The 19,473-nt window shown below is 45.2% G+C and overlaps 1 protein-coding gene across 1 annotated transcript; it reads right to left on the reverse strand.

Moving 5' to 3' along the window:
• Positions 1 to 6,979: 6,979 nt before the first annotated feature.
• On the reverse strand, positions 6,980 to 18,991 carry TMX1 (thioredoxin related transmembrane protein 1). Its single transcript, XM_001515240.6, has 8 exons — positions 18,788 to 18,991; positions 13,152 to 13,267; positions 12,691 to 12,736; positions 12,164 to 12,292; positions 11,156 to 11,201; positions 10,470 to 10,571; positions 10,288 to 10,357; positions 6,980 to 8,995 (listed from the first exon to the last, which is right to left on the reverse strand). The coding sequence occupies exons 1-8, from the start codon at positions 18,958 to 18,960 to the stop codon at positions 8,820 to 8,822; spliced, it is 858 nt and encodes a 285-aa protein (XP_001515290.1). The 5' UTR covers positions 18,961 to 18,991; the 3' UTR covers positions 6,980 to 8,819.
• Between the last annotated feature and the right edge of the window lie 482 nt (positions 18,992 to 19,473).

Genomic DNA, 19,473 nt, shown 5'->3' on the forward strand with positions numbered 1-19,473 from the left:
ATCTGAGCTCTCCCCGACCTACAGCATCTCTCCAGACCATCCCTTTCTCCGCAGCCGTTAACCCCTCCCAACTTCCTCTGAAACAGGCACTTTTTCTAACCCACAAAACTCGGGGACAAGGGAGGCCAGTGCTTCGAAATGAAAAACACCGGACACAGAGGCGACCAGAGCTGTAGCCGTATTGGGCCCGGGGGCAGACCAGCCGTAGTGGCTAGTTTTAGGGTTGGAAGGGACCTCGAGAGATTGGTAGTCCAACCCTGCTCTTATATTTCTGCTTCCTTTATAGTGTATAGTTTATAGCGTAAATTCCTTGTGGACAAGGCGCATGTCCCCGGAATAATGTACCCATTCATTCAGCTGTATTTATTGAGCACTTACTTTGTGCAGAGCACTGTACTAAGCACTTGGGAGAACACAGTACAACAATAAACAGACACATTCCCTGTCCACGACAAGTTTACAGCCTGGCTGGGTGGGGAGGGCTGGAAGAAACGCTCCCAAAGTGATAGGATAGTGAATCACACTCAATAACTAATATTACCGCTATCACCTGAACTGGGAGTTGGTCTCTCTGCTCTGTGCCCCCTCTCTGAAAATAACAGTAACAAAGATGCCCCTCCGCCCACCCTCTCCAGCTGGCTCCCAGAGGGTACCTGGGAAGGCATAAAGGAAAGCGGTTCTGAGTGTTCTTAGATGGAGCAGGAGAGAGGAGCCTCAGCCCCTACCCTTCTGCGCCATTTTAAAATAAAATCTAACTCCATTTTCATGACAGTGTTTGGCTCCTCCTAAGGCACTGAATCTGGATCACAACAGCATGGCTCAGTGGAAAGAGCATGGGCTTGGGAGTCAGAGGTCATGGGTTCGAATCCTGACTCTGCCACTTGTCAGCTAGGTGACTGTGGGCAAGTCACTTCACTTCTCTGTGCCTCAGTTCCCTCATCTGTATAATGGGGATTAAGACTGTGAGCCTCAGGTGGGACAACCTGATTACCCTGTATCTCCCCCAGCGTTTAGAACAGTGCTCTGCACATAGTAAGCGCTTAACAAATGCCAACATTATTATTATTATTATTATTATTATTAAAACGGACACTGGGAGGCCAAAGGGTTTGGCCTAGATCTCCCTTTCCTGACTTGGGTCCTACATGGAATAAGACTTGTAACAGAAATACAACCTGCCCCGTGATTGGAAAGGGGATCCACCACCCAACTTGGATGGGTTTAAGAGAAAATTACTTCTATGCTGACATCCCATAGGGAAGATCTTCAAATGGGGTAAGGTGCTCTTGAGAAGCAGCGTGGCTTAGTCGGAAAAGCCCGGGCTTGGGAGTCAGAGGATGTGGGTTCTAATCCTGGCTCCGCCACTTGTCTGCCACGTGGCCTTGGGCAAGCTACTTCACTTCTCTGTGCCTCAGTGACCCATCTGTAAGATGGGGATTAAGACTGTGAGCCCCACGTAGGACAGCCTGGTGACTTTTTATCTACCCCATTGCTTAGAACAGCACTCGGCACATAGTGAGAGCTTAACAAATACCCTAATTATTAGTATTACTGCCCCGGATATCCTCCCTCTTCTGCCTACCTCCTTCCCTCCCGCAGAAGACTGGGCAGCCCCGCCTTTAAGACTGCTCTTCCAGGCCGTTCGTGCAAGGTGGGAGAGGTCTGATGGGCAGCAGCAGGCCGGAAGGGGCAAACTGACAGCTCTGAAGGAGGGATGAAGGCAGTGGGAAGGTCAGCTCGATGAGGCTCCCATAAAAGAAGCCAGATCGACTGGGCGGAGATGATGAGAACTCTGCTCCGTAAAACTATGCCACTGCATATTTTCCCTTGGCTAGGAGAGGAAGATGGGTTGGATTCCACAAAGATCACGGGGCTGGGGCTGCGGTTGCCCGCAACCTCTGGTGTCAGCAATTCGCAACTGTGACTCCCGTGCACCCTCCTCAGGAAAACCGCGGGGACTACTTGGATTCTAAAATCTACAGTCTGCCGGGCAGGCTTGCGAAAGGTAAATTTGCTTTCTATCCCCACGTTTCCAACACAAACGACACTGATCAAAGGGAAGAGGCCGAAGAGTTGAATTAATCTGATGCCTGCCCTGAATTAGGAACCTTCCCGAAGAGTCCTCCTGGGCCAGACTTTGCCGGAAACAGAGAAAGAGAAGAGAATAATAATAACGTTGGTATTTAAGCGCTTACTATGTTCAGAGCACTGTTCTAAGCGCTGGGGTAGATACAGGGGAATCAGGTTGTCCCACGTGAGGCTCACAGTCTTAATCCCCATTTTACAGATGAGAGAACCGAGGCACTGAGAAGTTAAGTGGCTTGCCCCCAGTCGCACAGCTGACAAGTGGCAGAGCAGGGATTCGAACCCCTGACCCCTGACTCCCAAGCCCGGGGTAGCCAGAGGGCAACACTTTAAGAGAAGCAGCACGGCCTAGAGGACAGAGTAGGGGCCTGGGAGAGAGAAGACCTGGCTTCTAATCCCAACTCCTTCACTTACCTGCTGTGTGACTTTGGGCCAGTCCCTTAATTCCTCTGTGCCTCAGTTCCCTCCCTCTGCAAAACGGGGATTCGATACCTGTTCTCCCTGCTACTAACGCCAGTGATGGAGCCCTACGTGGGACCCGATTATCTTTGAACTACCTCAATGCTTAGCACGGGGTTCAGCACATAGTAAGTGCTGAATATCATAATTATTAGTAGTAATTATTATTAATAGTAATAACAATAATGATAATAAGCAGGCAAGGGTATATCTATGTCTACAGAAAATTACCTTGCATAACAAGATCTTCATCCCTGAAGTGAGTCATTGGGGATGACTAAGCCTTGTTCTAGGATGAGTTTTCTCCTAGCGTGCCTGCTGGAAAACATCACTATTGCCAGGCTATGTTTTCTACATGTAAGCGTTTGCGTAGGCTTAATTACAACAGAATTGGACTCAGTCGTCCTTGATACGTGAGAGGGGCTGTTAAAGCGAGAAGAGTGCTGGCAGGGAGGAAGGAGAATTCCGTGAAGAGCCAGAAAGACTCATTTCAGTGTATCAATGCAGCGATCAATCATATTTATTGAGCACTTAATGTGTGCAGGGCATTCCACTAAGTGCTTGGGAGACTACAATATAACAGAGTGGGCAGATCTGATCCCAGAAGCTTTGTGGGGGGCCATCAGGCCTGGTGAATTCTTGGATTAGACCACCTGGGAATACTGATTGCTGGAGGCAATTCCACTGCGTATAAGACCCTTGAGGGCAGAGATCAGGTATTTTTATTGTGTCCTCTCAAACACCTATTCTATGCTATGTATACAGTTGGTACCTAATAAAAATAATAATAATGAATAATTATACTTGTTAAGCACTTATGTGCCAGGCACTTAGAACAGTAAGCGCTTAACAAATACCATAATTACCTATTATCATGAATATTATTAGTTGTATAATGGTATCTGTTAAGCGCTTATTATGTGCCAGGCACCGTTCTAAGCGCTGTGGTAGATACAAGATAATTGGGTTGGACAGAGCTCTATGCGAGGCTCGGTCTTAATCCCCATTTTACAGATGAGGCAACTGAGGCACAAAGGAGTTAAGGGACTTCCCAAGACCACACAGCAGACATGTGGCGAAGCCAGGGGTAGAAGCCACATCCTTCTGACATCCCAGGCCCGTTCTTTTTTCAACAGGCCCCGCTGTATCTCACAAGTCAGGGATTGTGTCTTTTACCTATCATACTCTTCCAATTGCTGAGTATATAGTACTCTGTAAACATCATCTTGACTTACGCGGTCAAATCGTCTCCGACCCGAGGCAACACCATGGACACATCTCTCCCAGAACGCCCCGCCTCCATCTGAAATCGTTCTGGTAGTGGATCTGTTAGGCCCTCAATAACTACTACTGAGTGAGCATAAAAAAGATGGATTCGGAATTAGTTTAAACGAGTAAAGCATCAGGGCTCAATGGCTAAAACTTACGGTGTCGGTGGGGGCCGGGCAGGGCGCTGGTGGATACTCACGTGGTGAAAGCCCATGCAATTGTATGGTTCCTTCTACTGTAAGGCCCCTCTGGTGAGAGAAAGGAAAGGAAAGGGGCACAGTGGGCATTGTGGCATCCTACCTGACACCAGATGAGTCCCGAGGGTCCAAATTTACGTCTGACATGGCCAGGCCTGTTCCCCACCCTGGGGATTGCTAAAACTAAGTCCCGGGAAGCTCACGTAAGCTGTTTTGTGCACTTATTGGGTTGAGGAAGGGAGAGAATGAGATTTTTCCCAGGAAGATGTCTTAACGGTGATTCAGAACTGAAAGCAGTATCATTTGGAATTTAAGTATGATACATTAGAGTGCTTAGTACAGTGCTCTGCACTCAATATCACTGATGATGATTCAAGTGAAGAAAAAAGTATGTTTTACATCCCCTCTTACACCTTTTCTCTTTGGAACTGTGGGGGGGGGGGGGGGATTGGGGGGGGATCCCTTATCTAGCTTTCTCTATTCTAAAAAATTGTTTTTCAAAGACATGAGTGACCATATTTCAATTCCTATATTTTTAAAATCTTAAAAACAAACCAGGCTCCATATCCCTCGTGCCTTGGTTACTCATTTGTAAAACAGGAATATCTGTTCTCCGGACCTCAGTCTGTGAACTCCTTGAAGGATACGGACTATGGCTTACCTTGTCTTGGCTCTACCCAGCACTTAGCGCAGTGCTGGGCACATAGTAAATGCTTATTATTATACAATGATTCTGAGCTGGGCAGAGTTTATTTTGAGACTGGCTATTAACACAGACTCAAATTCGGGAAGATCAAGCTCTTCACATTCAAGCCACCTACTTCCACCTCCGAAGTTTGTGTCCTAGGAAACCTCCCCCAACAGCGCTTATGGACACATCATTAAACTCGATTGCCTCCCCTATGATCTATTTCAAAATCTGCCTCTTGTGCTAGACTGGAAGCTCCTCGAGGACGGGAATTGTGCCTACTTATCCTAGTGTACTCTCCCAAGTGCTTAGTTCAGTGCTCTGCACATAGTAATCAAGTGATCGATCAGTACCATTGATTGCCTTGCATTGAGTCTTGGACTCATCTAGTGTCTTCTGGTGCCCTCTGCTGTTTGCTGCTATGGGCGTGGAAAGTGTGTTATATTGTAATAATAATGATAATAATAATAATGTTGGTATTTGTTAAGCACTTACTATGTGCAGAGCACTGTTCTAAGCACTGGGGTAGATAGAGAGTAATCAGGTTGTCCCACGTGAGGCTCACAGTCTTCATCCCCATTTTGCAGATGAGGTAGCTGAGGCACAGAGAAGTTAAGTGACTTGCCCAGTTACAGCTGACAATTGGCAGAGCCGGCATTTGAACCCATGACCTCTGACTCCCAAGCCCAGGCTCTTTCCACTGAGCCAGGCTGCTTCTCCAATTGGACTCTCCCAAGTGCTTAGGACAGTGTTCTGCACACAGTAAGTACTCAACAAATAGGTTGATTGATCACGACTCCAGTGCAATACCGTCACCCAAGGCAGGTCCCCTTCAAGGGGGAAAATAAATCAGTCAGCACCCAAGGCGCCAATCTGCTGGTTTGGGGAGTGGGAGAGTGGGAGGTGCTTCTACAGGATCAAGGGATAGGAGAAAATCTAAGGCTCAAGACTGTGGCTAGAGGTTGCCCAGAGATGGTAGCTAGTGACCCACAATCAGAAAGATCGAGTCAGCCCTATCCCAGGCCAGTGAACCAACCGGGTTGAGACAGAGATCCAAAGGAAAGAGAGAGGTGGGGTGGGGGAAGGAACGTATACATGTGGGAAAGTCCTCAAAAGACATGGAACCCCGTGGGGACACTGTACCTTGAGTCGGTCCCTAGGATGCGAAAGTCTGACCACCAAGGTGGGGGGGACGCCTCCATCCACTGTACCCCAGAGTGCAAGAAGTGAGCGTCTGCTGTCACCCTAACACGGGCCGTGCTTGGCCAGCTACACCAAGCTGGCCCATCATCATAGCTCTTCCCCAGATGCCCAAAACCTTCAATTGTGGGAGTGGGGTGGGAGGACCCACCCCCGAGTGCCCCGAGCAGAAATATGAGAGACTTACTCCTTCTGCAGCCCAGGGTCACCAATGAAGCAGAAGCCCACCCTTCTCCCTCCAGGTGGCAAAGATAGAAGCTGCTTCTATGAGCGACTACTCTAGCAGATGAAGTGGCACTAGGGGTCACGGCAGACTGGCTGTAGTTGCCCCAAGAGTTACCCAGGGCAAACAAAACACCTTCAGCCCCACACTACCAATTCCAGGGTCGGGATCGTCCTCTCGTAAGTAGGCACAGCCCCCAACCACCATTCATCTCAGCGCTTTGTACAGTGCCTGGCACATAGTAAGCACCTAACAAATACCGTAATTATGATTACCACCTTATGCCAGGAATGGACCACTACTCACTGTGCTCATTTGTACATATTACCCTATTTATTTTATCGAGGTGTATATCACCTTGATTCTATTCATCTTGATGATGTCGTCTTGTTTTGTTTTGCTTTGCTGTCTCCCCCGTTTAGACTGTGAGCCTATCCGTCACTGGGCAGGGATTGTCTCTATCTGTTGCCGAACTGTACATTCCAAGCGCTTAGTACAGTGCTCTGCACATAGTAAGCGCTCAATAAATTCTATTGAATGAATGAATGTGACACAGGCTGGGGGTTCCTGACCACCACCACACATCCAAAGCCCTGCAACCCCACCGTCACCCTACGTGATTCAGAGCTGTCAGTCCCCATCCCCAGAAACCAGCCGTGGGCTCTTTCTATCAACCATCACCCCCATCCACCAAGGCAGAATTGCAGAAGAGCTTGGCCAAAACTAAGAGGAATTTTTTTCTTGTGTGTGGGTGGCGAGGGAGTGAATGTAAGGGAGAAAGGGAAATCTACACACTGGAGGGTACAACCAGAACATATTTTGTGTTACCGGGCTTAACCACAACATGTTACAGTGATATACTGATTGATCCTTTTTAATTTCAATACACGACTGTAAATCATACTGGCTTCAGTGTTAGTCACTGAACTGCTTATGAAAGTTCAGTCTGTTGCCTGTACTTCTGCAGAAGCTTCCACATAACATCAATTTTTATGGCACTGTAATTTTTTTCAGGTTCTAAGGTGATAAACATTCACAGATGTTAAAAAAAGCCCTTTGAAGAAACTTTTTAAACAACGTGAAACAGGTAAAGTATTTGGAGGGCTCAAACACCAGCAGTAAAATCTAGATGAGGCAAACACTACAGAGAACACATTACTGTTGAAATTGTTTCTGAAGATTACTTTGGTTGTTCTTCCCTAGTGGCTCTCCACTTTTCCGCTCCTCCTCCTGCCTTTTTTTTTTTGTCCCTTTTTAAGAGCATAAAATGTACTTTGCTGTAACACTGAGGTGAGAAGACACACACGATTCTTTTTTCACGCTAAGCAAGAGGATGGTACCTCTTTCTGCCAACAATGTTAACGGCATAGTAAAGTATAGTAAAAAAACTGGAATGTTCCTTTTACAAAAACATCTGCCAAAATTGATATATTTGGCAAAATCAGTTAAAAACATTTCAGACTGGGAACTGGTGCTTTTTCCTATTTGCTTATACTGAGAACCTTAAAATTCCTTCTCCGTAACCTATGCTATTGTTAACAAAGTGTTATAAAATTAAATTCACTTGCACTGTCTGAAATTAAAAATGTTAACACACACACGTGCAACATACACACACACACTTTGTTCTCTAGAAAAAAAAGTTCTTACCTAGAAAATTACTTCCAAAAACACAGTTTTTCCTCAAAACAATTCATGTATATAGTCTTTCATATCCTAAAGAATTCATGGACTAAACTATGCTTGAAACTGGATCCTGGAAGGTTCAGAAAGCCAGCTCTGAAATTTAACCATTATTTTCATTTGGACGAAGGACCAAATTCCATCATTTTAGAATGTTAAAAGTCTGGAGTTGAGATGTGATTCAATTTGGGAAAATGAGAAAAAGTGGTACATGAAGGAAAAGATAAAATCACTCTTCATAGAACCAAGAACACTATGCTAGCCAAACTATAAAAATAATATGGATTCACCTCATGTGCACACATCCAATATTTCCCATACTGAGCTCACGCATTAGGAGCTGCAAAGAGAGACGGGTATTCTTGGTTAACTCCATTATTGTGAAACTTCAAACTGCATCTTTACTACCATCGGAGAGTGTCTACTGCAATCCGCCCGCCCCGGGAAACATTTTCCTTAATTTTCCACACAGTGGAGCAGAGAAAATCGATTTCAAGGCGAAATGGCTTCCGAATGTTCTAGAGAAAATTGATTTGCAATTTTTCTTTCTTTAGTTCACTAATACCGTAATGCACTCATTCCATACTTCTAACAGACTTGGCGGCAACGATCTTTGGAAACATATACACACACACAATCCTGCTCATCACCAGCTCCTTGCATGTAACAGGAATTGGTAACTCTCAGAGCATAGTTTTTAGCCTTACACACCAGAAGCTACAAATGAGTTCAAGCATCACACGTGGAGGGTTTGTTCTGTTACACAGGTGATTCATGTGGGCTTACTGCATCTCTTCCAACTCCTGCAGTTTTTAAAAGCTTTTCAAAATAGCGGCGGGGTGGGCGTAGGGAGGTAAGAGGTATCATGGTCATTTTTAACAAGCAGATCACTGATGATTGTAAATCTACAGTGAACCCCAGCAACGTTCAAGTCATGGTTCACTTTAACCAGAAGGTTAGAGATAAACGAGGCTGCTGCTTCTCATCAATATCATTTAGAAAACTCTAAAATGATCTAAGATGTATCTGCTGCAGGAGTGTTGACGGTACGTTGTCTCACTGCATTCTGTGAAAAGTCTCTGTTGGATGCCTTCTTCTTCTCAGCATCATCATCTGAAAGATCTTCTTCATCGGCCTCTTGTTCCTCTTCCAATTTTTTCAAGATCCGGGTAGATTCTGGTGGTATTTTTTCTTAGAGGCAAAAAACACACACAGTTGTGGTTCGAAGTTTTGCTTTTATCACAAAAACCCAGCCTAAGACCTTGGATATTTTCACACTTTACTCATGGTCTAGAAGCAAATAAAGGTCACACTGCTTTAGCCTTTGTTACACCAAGGTTTGGGACTTCAACGTTAAGTAGCCCCTACTAAATACTTCCATATGCCAAAACCCTAAGCACCAAAAATACAAAAGTAGATGGAGTCAGAACAGAGAAGCACCTCATTTTTACCAAATGTAGTTTTCTTCTCAATTCCTAGGATCTGGGTATTTGTTCTGAAATGCTCTTTCAAAAGAGCCTCAGACCGGTAAGAGAACCAAACTATGTGAATTATAAGAAAGTAGAGAATAGCAGATGGCACAAAATGATGTTTAAGTTAACTGCAGCTGCACTTTACAGGTGCTGCTCTTAAGACACCCAAAGAAGTTACCTCCAAACAAAATATCCTGCATTCTTAATACCTTCACTCTAAACGAATACAAAATGATGTCCAACGGTTTCACGCTTAAGCACTCCAAATATTCTTTGTACAAAAAAACCACACTGGAGATCATTCTAGACTTACAGTCTACACAGACTTTAAAATTAGTGACAGACAAGGGAAGCGACACAGAGTAAGGACATGTACATAAGAGGGGTAGGTAGTTAAGTGCTTAAGGGGGTACAGACCAAGTGTGTATGTGATGCAAAAGGAAAGGCAAATAGGGTGGTCATAGCCAGAGTTTAGAGGGATATCACCAACAAATGAAAATCCAGCCTAGGGACTGGGAGGCAACTAAGAGAGGTGGGTTAGGGCTAGGAGTAGGGCAATAGAGATGGAGGTTATCTGGTCTACACCTGCCAAAGCAGGTTCCTTATTTCTCTCTCCTTGCCTCATGCCAGGTTGATGGCCTTAAGAGCAACAACCATAACCAGCTAAACTTAATTCCAACCATCAGTCATGGCACTAGGAGGGCACATATTCAGAAAAATCAGACCTTCACTAGATATCTGGAAAAATGAACAGCAAAGAAGTTGGTCTGAGATGATAGCAAACTGCCAAAGCAGTTACTTTTTCATTAGCTAATCAAGCTGTAAAAGTACTGAATCAGCCTTGGAAAGTTTGACCGGAAACTCGGCAACCAGCCACAGAGGCAAGATGAGACCAATGAGGATTTGGGGATAGGGGTCCCCTTATGAAGTGAGAATCTTGCCCCAATGCTCACAGGACTTCCCCTGCTGCTGGGGAATTTCTAAAAAGGTGGAATTTTAAAAGGTACTTACTTGAATAGGGATACTGCTGGGGTCTCTGTCTTTTTGAAGGACAAAGGCAGTCTGCTACAAATACCATAATCTGTAGAAAAAAAAATTAAGGGCTTGAATTCCTTCTCATGCCTCACAAAATGCCACTGACCTCAAACTACACAATTAACTTTTGAGGTGGTCAGAAAAGAGGCTATACTCACAAGTCCCAAGATAAGTCCTGAAAACAGAGTCACTAAAGCAAATATTACATATGATCCCCAAACTGGTATTCCAAGATCTTCTGTGAAATAGTTATGGCAGTGCTAGATGCAAAGAAAAAAAAAGAGCACCAAAGAATCGATCATTTGAAAAAGTAGAATCTACACATTTTGCAATGTTTAAAGCAATCTAGAGCTGCACAGATGGTCTTTCTGAAGTACCCAAGTACAACACTCCTCTCAAAAAACCTTCGATGGCTCACCACTCCTCACCAGAGTACTCTAACCTACTTCAACCTAGCCATCGCTCTTGGCCATCCTGCCTCATCTCCGTTGCTCAAGCCTTCTTCCTACAAGACTTGCCTAGAAAAACCTCTAGTTTTTCAGAACGCTTCTAAAAAGTCATCCCTTCTAAGCAGCTGGTAATTCTTCCTGTTTTCCACACTTGTGCAGGGAACATGTCTTCTGCTTCTACTGAAACTCCCAGGCATTTAGAAGAGTGCTCTGCCTTCTATAAGCTTTCGATACATAGGATTCCTTCTAGTACTACTTCCCTCATGTTCTTAGCTGTTTACTTGTTCATCTTCATTTAACCACTTTACTAGTTGTGGGCGTTTGGTCTTTTCTATGGATTAAATCCAGACCATGTGTTCTCTAGTACCTACTAGAAGCCAAACTTGAGTACATACCCTAATCCACATAGACAGCTGAAAAAGAGCCGACATGCTGCTCATCCTGAAATAAAGCAAAAAATAGATTAGGAAACTGGAAATAGTCTAATTCTGCACCCGAATGAAAAATATAATGGATTATTTTGCCTTTTCTACTCTAGATTGTGGATTTACCACTGATTTTCATCACTGTAGGATAACTGCTTGTAGCAGAATTTCTTGTAAAGTCACAGGAGTTTCCTGATCACTAAACAACTGCGTAACTTAAGCATGTGGTCCCAATTTTATTCATTCTCTCTTTTCCACTAATGTAAACTTTCCCGCCTTTCCCTCCTCATTCTTCCTCCTGGACTGTGAGTCCTCATGGGACAGGGACTGTATCCAATCAGTATCCCATATCTATCCCAGCACTGTATTTGGCTCCCAGTTAGCACTTAAATACTACAATTATTACCAGTAAGTTTTAATGCCCTTAGGCTGGTCCTCTTTATCAAATTTTCCAGGTTTGGGGGCAGTGCCAGACATTTATGAAAATCTTGTGCACTCATCACTCCTTTTTTCCTTTTTCTTGCCTCTCCTAACCCAATTCTCATCCCTGCATGGGGAAGCAAGTTTTCTTTATACCTGCAGAAACCCATTCAATCTGCCACCTCTGTTCCAAACTGTTCATCTTGCCTTTACAACCAAACGCAATGCACGCAGCTAATGACAACAACTGTGGTAATTTGTTAAATGCCGATTCCAGATCAGCTAAAATAAAACACTTATCTGACTTTATTCCCATAACTCATTCTGTAATCCAGAACAAAATTTAAATACGCTTCAAAAACTATTAACTATGTTCTTGCACTACAAAGCTTTATCTTTTTAGTAATGTATATTTTCACTCCTAAATTTCAGCTCATACCAACTTCGTTACACTGTACTCTCCCAAGAGTGTAGAACAGTGCTCTGCACCCAATAAATATGATTGATTGAGCCCTAGAAGATGACTTGAGAACAGGCCATAACAACAAAAATACTTACAGAATAGAACGGGGCCCAAACCATGAAGAAACAGGTTCAATACTCTTCCATTCTTTATCGCTTATGAAGTTTATGAAGTCCTTTTTTGTTCTTGGACCTTGGTACCTCCTAAATTCTCCATCTTTACAACTACATTCAAGGAGACAGACTATGAGTACATTTATCATACCTACTTTGTAAGCTCTGCATAGAATACCATCAGTTGATGAAAAGATGTGTCCCTTCCAGTAACTTCTGTGACACTATTACATTTCCCCCAAACTTGATATTGAATTGTCATTTCTTTGTAATGCCTTTAGTAACATCCAAAAGGTAAAATGTCTTGATGATCTTTTACAAATTAGCCCAAGGCTAAAGGGTAGCTCTGAAGAGCACTGTAAATGAAAAAAAAGTCCATTTCTCCATATCTATGTTTACATGAAACCTGAAAACTTCCTCATCTTCATTACCACTAATCTCACTTCCATTAAACGATAAAAATCCAAACTATGAGAGGACCATATTTATTTTACTTTGCACATACTTACTGATAGATAGTGGGAAGGGCAGTTATGATGAATCGGCCACTCAGTCCTGCAAATGGACAAAAAGGCTTGAGAAATGCAAAAAGGAGTCTAGCAAAAGAGAATTTTCTGGCCTTCAGAGAAACTTAACCACTCACCCTGTTCAAATGAATTATTTATTTCTCAGAGTAAGACTCAAATTTTTTAAAAAGATCAAGTGATTTACACTTAATTTATCTAATTTTCTTTGTATTCGCTGAATGTTAAATGATTATATTTTAAAGGATGCCAAAGCAATGTTATCCAATTAAACAACAGAAGATAATCTTAGAAAGCTTCCCTAAGTTGCTTGTACCATGAAAAAGTTCTAGGTAAATCCAAAAGAAAAAGCAAGAATAAGCATGCGGTGATAAAAATAAGTTGGTCAGCCAAGTAAAATTCAGTAGGGTGACCAGTGGGAGGAGCAGGATGACACACAGACTCACCTGGCTGCTCTGTGACATCCACCTTTGCAATGTTAACTTCCAGATCTTCACCCCACTCAGCAAAGTTTTCCCATTCTGGTTGAAGGTTCTGACAAGCAGGACACCACGGAGCATAACTAGGAGACAGCAAAAGTCCAGATCATATGAAGGTTGAGGGAGGAGGCACAAGATGACCATCCTCCTACATAGCACCTCATGTAATAGAGTGGGTTGCACTAATAATAATCAGTACTGCAAATATTAATAGACACAAGTATTTCACCAAATAATTTTCTCTTTCCTAACCCTGTTAGATCATCCTGTTGGAGCTTAGCAAGGAAAAGGAAAATTTCCCTGTTCCCAATTTTTACTCCTTGGAAAACCAATGGTTCCAAAGTTTACAACAAAGCAAAGTCAAGAGTCAGCTTCACAGTAAAGGCAGTTCTTAGGACCACCCGACTGGTGAAATCCAGTCTAGAAGGAGAGCACCCCTGCTGAGAAATCTGAAGCTAAAAAACCACAATGATTCATTCATCTGTGGGGGTGGAAGCTTGCTAAGTACTGGTGCAAATCTCTGAACACCATGAAGATCTGTGTGGTTGCGTGGGTTTTCCTCATTCATGAACATTATGAATCAGCACTGGTTTCTCTCTGCCATTTCATTTTGAAAATGTTCATCTCCGACTCTACAATACTTTTGAGCCATCCTACTCTATCTTCTACTTTACTCCAAAGCTTCCAGACTTTGACTTTTGTTAACTCGGAATCACTTGCTCTATTTAAGACTTTTTTTTTTGACCTCTCTCGGTTCTCAGCTTCCAAAATTGACATTTCAGAAACAATCACAAAATTCAGGCTAAACAAAACAGACTCTCTTGCTAGAAAACTCCCTATTCATTCAATCTTATCCATTGAGCACTTTCTGTGTGCAAACCATTATACTAAGCACTTGGGAGAGTACAATATAATAATAAACAGACACTCCCTGCCTAAGGTATAATCCTAAAACTTAACTCTTCATCTAGCAGCGTGGCTCGGTGGAAAGAGCATGGCAACTGTGTGACTTTGGGCAAGTCACTTAACTTCGCTGTGCCTCAGTTACCTCATCTGTAAAATAGGGATTAAAACTGTGAGCCCCATGTGGGACAACCTGATTACCTTGTATCCTCCCCAGCGCTTAGAACAGTGCTTGGCACATAGTAAGCGCTTAACAAATACCATCATTATTATCTATGTACTGAGTACTCTATCCTCACCGACTCATCTAGATTTATTCATAAAGTTTCATTCCTTTTGCACTTGTGCCTTTTAACCAGGCACTTTAGGATGAGGGGTTTGGGGGATATAATCCTTCTTCCTTTACCTTGCTTTGAAAAATAAGATTTAAGATTTTGATTTGACGCTGTTATTGTGATGCAACTTTCAATCTCAGAGACCCTAATTCGGTAGGACTGGTCTCACGTGTCAGGTGTTTTAGATTAACCAAATATAGGCAGAAGTGAAGTGATAGTAATTGGTTTCCTGGTACAGATCAACTCAATACAGGAAGCAATTAGGTGTAACTGTCTTCATTCATTCATAGGTGCAGTTGAAAAGACCAACGTGCGCCTGACATTATTAAGCACAGAGATAGGCCCACATCATGGTGATGTTTGCAACGTACAGCTCCTCCAGCGGTCTGCACACGGGAAACTTGAGCACGGGAGATTGAAACAGGGTGTTTGCCTGTCTCCAACTCCCTATCTTCTTGGAACTTCTGCTCAAAGAGGAGAGAGTCCCTCTCCAAACCAGGCTGGTCCATCTGCTGCTGCTCTGTCCCAACCAACAGTTTTATAAGGAGCTGTCTGAATTTGGGCTTTCACTTTGCTTCTAAAACTGCTCGACTCTCCCTTCTCATGCAGCTGCCCGGGGATCCCTGCGGTCAGCCTTCCGTAACACCAGTTCCACAATGCCGAGGAACTATCTCGGCACCTTGTTGTTGGTGACCACTTCCCCTATCAACTCTAAGACCAATGGGAGTGTTAAGCCTTTCTCCTCCAAGAGGCCTTCCCTGACTAAATCCTCCTTTCCTCTTCTCTCACTCCTCTCTGCGTCTCCCTAACTTGCCCCCTTTATTCATCCCCCCTCCCAGCCCCACACCACTCATGTCCACATCTGTCATTTATTTATTTATACTAATGTTGGTCTCCCCTTAAACACTGTAAGCTCCTTGTGGGCAGGGAATGGTGCCTGTTGTATTTTACTCTCCCAAGCAGTCAGTACAGTGCTCTGCATACAATAAGCACTTGATAGATACAAACGCCTGACTTTCACTTTCACTGATTTTAACAACCTGTTACCCTAATTGACTGAGCTGTGTACTTGTCATCGTACAATATGATTATTTCAAGACTCATACTTCAAAAAAAATTATGGTTTTATCAGGAACGAAATTTTTATACTGCGACCAAATTAAAGAATGAACTGCCAAAGAAGTCAAATGGAAATTAATGAAAGTGTACATATCTTCAGACTCTATTAATTCCTCCTAGCTGTAATTTATTTTAGTGTCTACACCCCAGCTAGACTGTAAACTTCTTCAGGTCAGGGATCAGGTCTAATTCTATTTTACTCTCCCAAGAACTTAGTATTCTGCACACAGTGACCCTGAATAAATGCAACTGGTGTGCCTTTAGTAATAAAAATATAACAAAAGATACCAAAGTTAGCATTATTGTTGGATTTTTATTATGGTATTTGTTAATTGCTAGGCATTGTACTAAGCACTGGAGTAATTACCAGCTAATCACGTTGGACACAGTCCTCTTCCCAAATGGGGCTCAGATGAGGTAACTGAGGCCCAGAGAAATTAAGCAGCTTGCCCAAGGTCACACAGCAGACAAGCGGCGGAGCCGGGATTAGAACCCACGTCCTCTGACTCCCAAGCCCGGGCTCTTTCCACTGAGCCTCGCTCCTTCTCATACTTGTCCTTCTCGTACTATACTTTCACAAGCGCTTAGCACAGTGCTGTGCGCACAGTAGGCATTTAATCCGACTGAATGAAGCAGCATGGCCTAGTGGCTACTGCGTGGTCACGGGTTCTAGTCTCACCTCCGCCACCTGTCTGCTGTGTGGCCTCGGGCGAGTCTCTTCACTTCCCTCTGCCTCAGTCCCCTCATCTGTAACATGGGGATTGACACTGTGAGCCCCACGTGGGACAGGGACTGGGTCCAACCTGATTGGCTCGTTTCCACCCCAGCGCTTAGTACGGTGCCAGGCACATAATATGCTCTAAATAAATACCATCATTATTATTTACCTGACAGAAGAAAAACTCGATTGAATAAGTGAGGCTATGTGACAGAACATAAGGTATCGCTCCCCCACACCTCGCCAGAGAGGTGAGCCCCCCAAAACCACCCTCGAAACGGAAAGCGGGGGAGGAGGCCTGCATGGTGGGGAGGGCGAGGGGGTCGTAGTCTCTGGATGGGGGACGAGAGCAGGCAGCAGACCCGGCCAACCCCAGGGCCAGAGACAGCGACCCACGGCACTTGGGTATATTTGTCCATATCTATAATTCTATTTATTTATATTAACGCCTGTTTACTTGTTTTGATGTGCATATATGTATATATCTAATTCTATTTATTTATATTGATGCTACTGATGCCTGTTTACTTGTTTTGATGCCTATCTTCCCCCTTCTAGACTGTGAGCCCATTGTGGGTGGGGTTGTCTTTTTGTTGAAGAACTGTACTTTCCAAGGGCTTACTACAGTGCTCTGCATGCAGTAAGCGATTAGACTGTAAGCCCGTCAAACGGCAGGGACTGTCTCTATCTGTTGCCGACTTGTTCATTCCAAGCGCTTAGTACAGTGCTCTGCACATAGTAAGCGCTCAATAAATACTATTGAATGAATAAGCGCTCAATAAATATGATTAAATGATTGAACCCCCTCCCCGCTCCACAGCACGTGTATATATGCAATATCTACAGTTCTCCTGCCCTCCGCTCTTCCCCCTTCCCTCAGCACCCTGCATATCTGTCTATATTATTATTACCCTATTTATTTTGTTAATGAGGTGTACATCTCCATAATTCTGTTTATCTTGATGATGTTGTTTTCTTTTGTTTTGCTGCCTCCCCCGTTTAGACTGCGGGCCCGTTGTTGGGCAGAGATTGTCTCGATCTGCTGCCCAATTGTCCAATCCAAGTGCTTAATACAGTGCTCTGCACATAGTAAGTGCTCAATAAAAACTACTGAATATTTATATTAATGCCTGTTTACCTGGTCTGACGTGCATATGTATACAGCGTGGCTCAATGGAAAGAGTCCGGGCTTGGGAGTCAGAGGTCATGGGTTCGAATCCCAACTCTGCCACCTGTCAGCTGTGGGACTGTGGGTGAGTCACTTCACTTCTCTGGGCCTCAGTTCCCTCATCTGTGAAATGGGGATTAAGACTGTGAGCCCCACGTGGGACAACCTGATTCCCCTGTGTCTACCCCAGCGCTTAGAACAGTGCTCTGCACAGAGTAAGCGCTTAACAAATGCCAACATTAATTAATTAATTCTATTTATTTCTATGGAAGCTATAGATGCCTGACTGCTTGTTTTGAGGCCTGCCTCTCCCCCTTCTAGCCTGGGGGCCCGTTGTGGGCAGGTAATGTTTCTATTGTTGTCCTGTCCTCTCCCGAGCGCTCAGTACAGTGGTACTTGTGGTACAATACAGTGGTATTTGTTAAGCGCTTACTATGTGCAGAGCACTGTTCTAAGCGCTGGGGGAGTTATAGGGTCATCAGGTTGTCCCACGTGGGGCTCACAGTTAATCCCCATTTTCCAGATGAGGGAACTGAGGCCCAGAGAAGTGAAGAGACTTGCCCACAGTCACCCAGCTGACAGGTGGCAGAGCCGGGATTCGAACCCATGACCTCTGACTCCCAAGCCCGGGCTCTTTCCACTGAGTCACACAGCTTTCCAAGCGCTTAGCACAGAGTAAGGGCTCCATAAATTCGACTGAACGAATCAAGGCGACTGAAAGGGAGGGAAGGTCTGACCAGGGGAGGGAGGGCGACTCTCCCCCGATTAATAATAATAATAATGTTGGTATTTGTTAAGCGCTTACTATGTGCAGAACACTGTTCTAAGCGCTGGGGGAGATGCAGGGCGATCAGGTTGTCCCACGTGAGGCTCCCAGTCTTCATCCCCATTTTCCAGATGAGGAAACTGAGGCACAGAGAATAATAATAATAATGTTGGTATTTGTTAAGCGCTTACTATGTGCAGAGCACTGCTCTAAGCGCTGGGGTAGACACAGGGGTATCAGGTTGTCCCACGTGAGGCTCCCAGTCTTCATCCCCATTTTACAGAGGAGGTCACTGAGGCCCAGAGAAGTGAAGGGACTCGCCCACAGTCACCCAGCTGACAAGTGGCAGAGCCGGGATTCGAACTCATGACCCCTGATTCCAAAGCCCGTGCTCTTCCCACTTAGCCACGCTGTAAGCCCGTCATTGGGCAGGGATGGTCTCTCTCTCTGTTGCCCAACTGTCCATTCCAAGCGCTTAGTCCAGTGCTGAGCCCATAGTAAGCGCTCACTAAGTACTATTGACTGAATGAATGAATGAAAGGGCGGGCCTGAGGGCAGCCGGGCTCCCGCCCGCTGAGGCGCCCCCACACTCACAATTCGATCATCCACTCGCCCTCCAGCAGGTCCTTCCAGTTGTCGTCGGTGATGGCCCGCACGTCGCCCGGCCGCCGGGCCCGGACCGGCGCCGCCAGCAGCAGCAGCAGCAGCAACAGCAGGAGCAGCAGCCGCCCCGTGAGGAGAAACGGGAGGCCCGGGGCGGCCGCCATGTCCGTCGCTCGCCCTCCCGGCCGCGCGCACGCGCACTTCCGCCCTCCCTGCGCGTCGCGAGGCACCACCCTCAGTGCGCATGGCAGAGGCCGGGCGACACTGACGACGCGACCGCTTGTTCGTCCCAGTGCGCATGCGTCCCCCGCTCCCCCTTGAGGACTCCACCGCTTGTTGGTCCCAGTGCGCATGCGCCCCCGCCGTTAACTCCACCTCTTGTTGGTCCCAGTGCGCATGCGGCCCCCGCTCCCCCTTGAGGACTCAACCTCTTGTTGGTCCCAGTGCGCATGCGCCCCCCGCTCCCCCCTCCCGCCGTTGACTCCACCTCTTGTTGGTTCCAGTGCGCATGCGCCCCCCTACCGTTGACGACTCAACCTCTCGTTGGTCCCAGGCGCATGCGCCCCCCGCTCCCCGTTGACGTCACTCTCCCCCCCCCCCACCTGCCACCTGGTTAATCCAGTGGCTCACAAATAATGATGGCATTTGTTAAGCGCCTACCATGTGCAAAGCACTGT

The sequence above is a fragment of the Ornithorhynchus anatinus genome, chromosome 14 (assembly GCF_004115215.2).
Source record: "Ornithorhynchus anatinus isolate Pmale09 chromosome 14, mOrnAna1.pri.v4, whole genome shotgun sequence".
In the NCBI taxonomy this organism is placed as follows: domain Eukaryota; kingdom Metazoa; phylum Chordata; class Mammalia; order Monotremata; family Ornithorhynchidae; genus Ornithorhynchus; species Ornithorhynchus anatinus.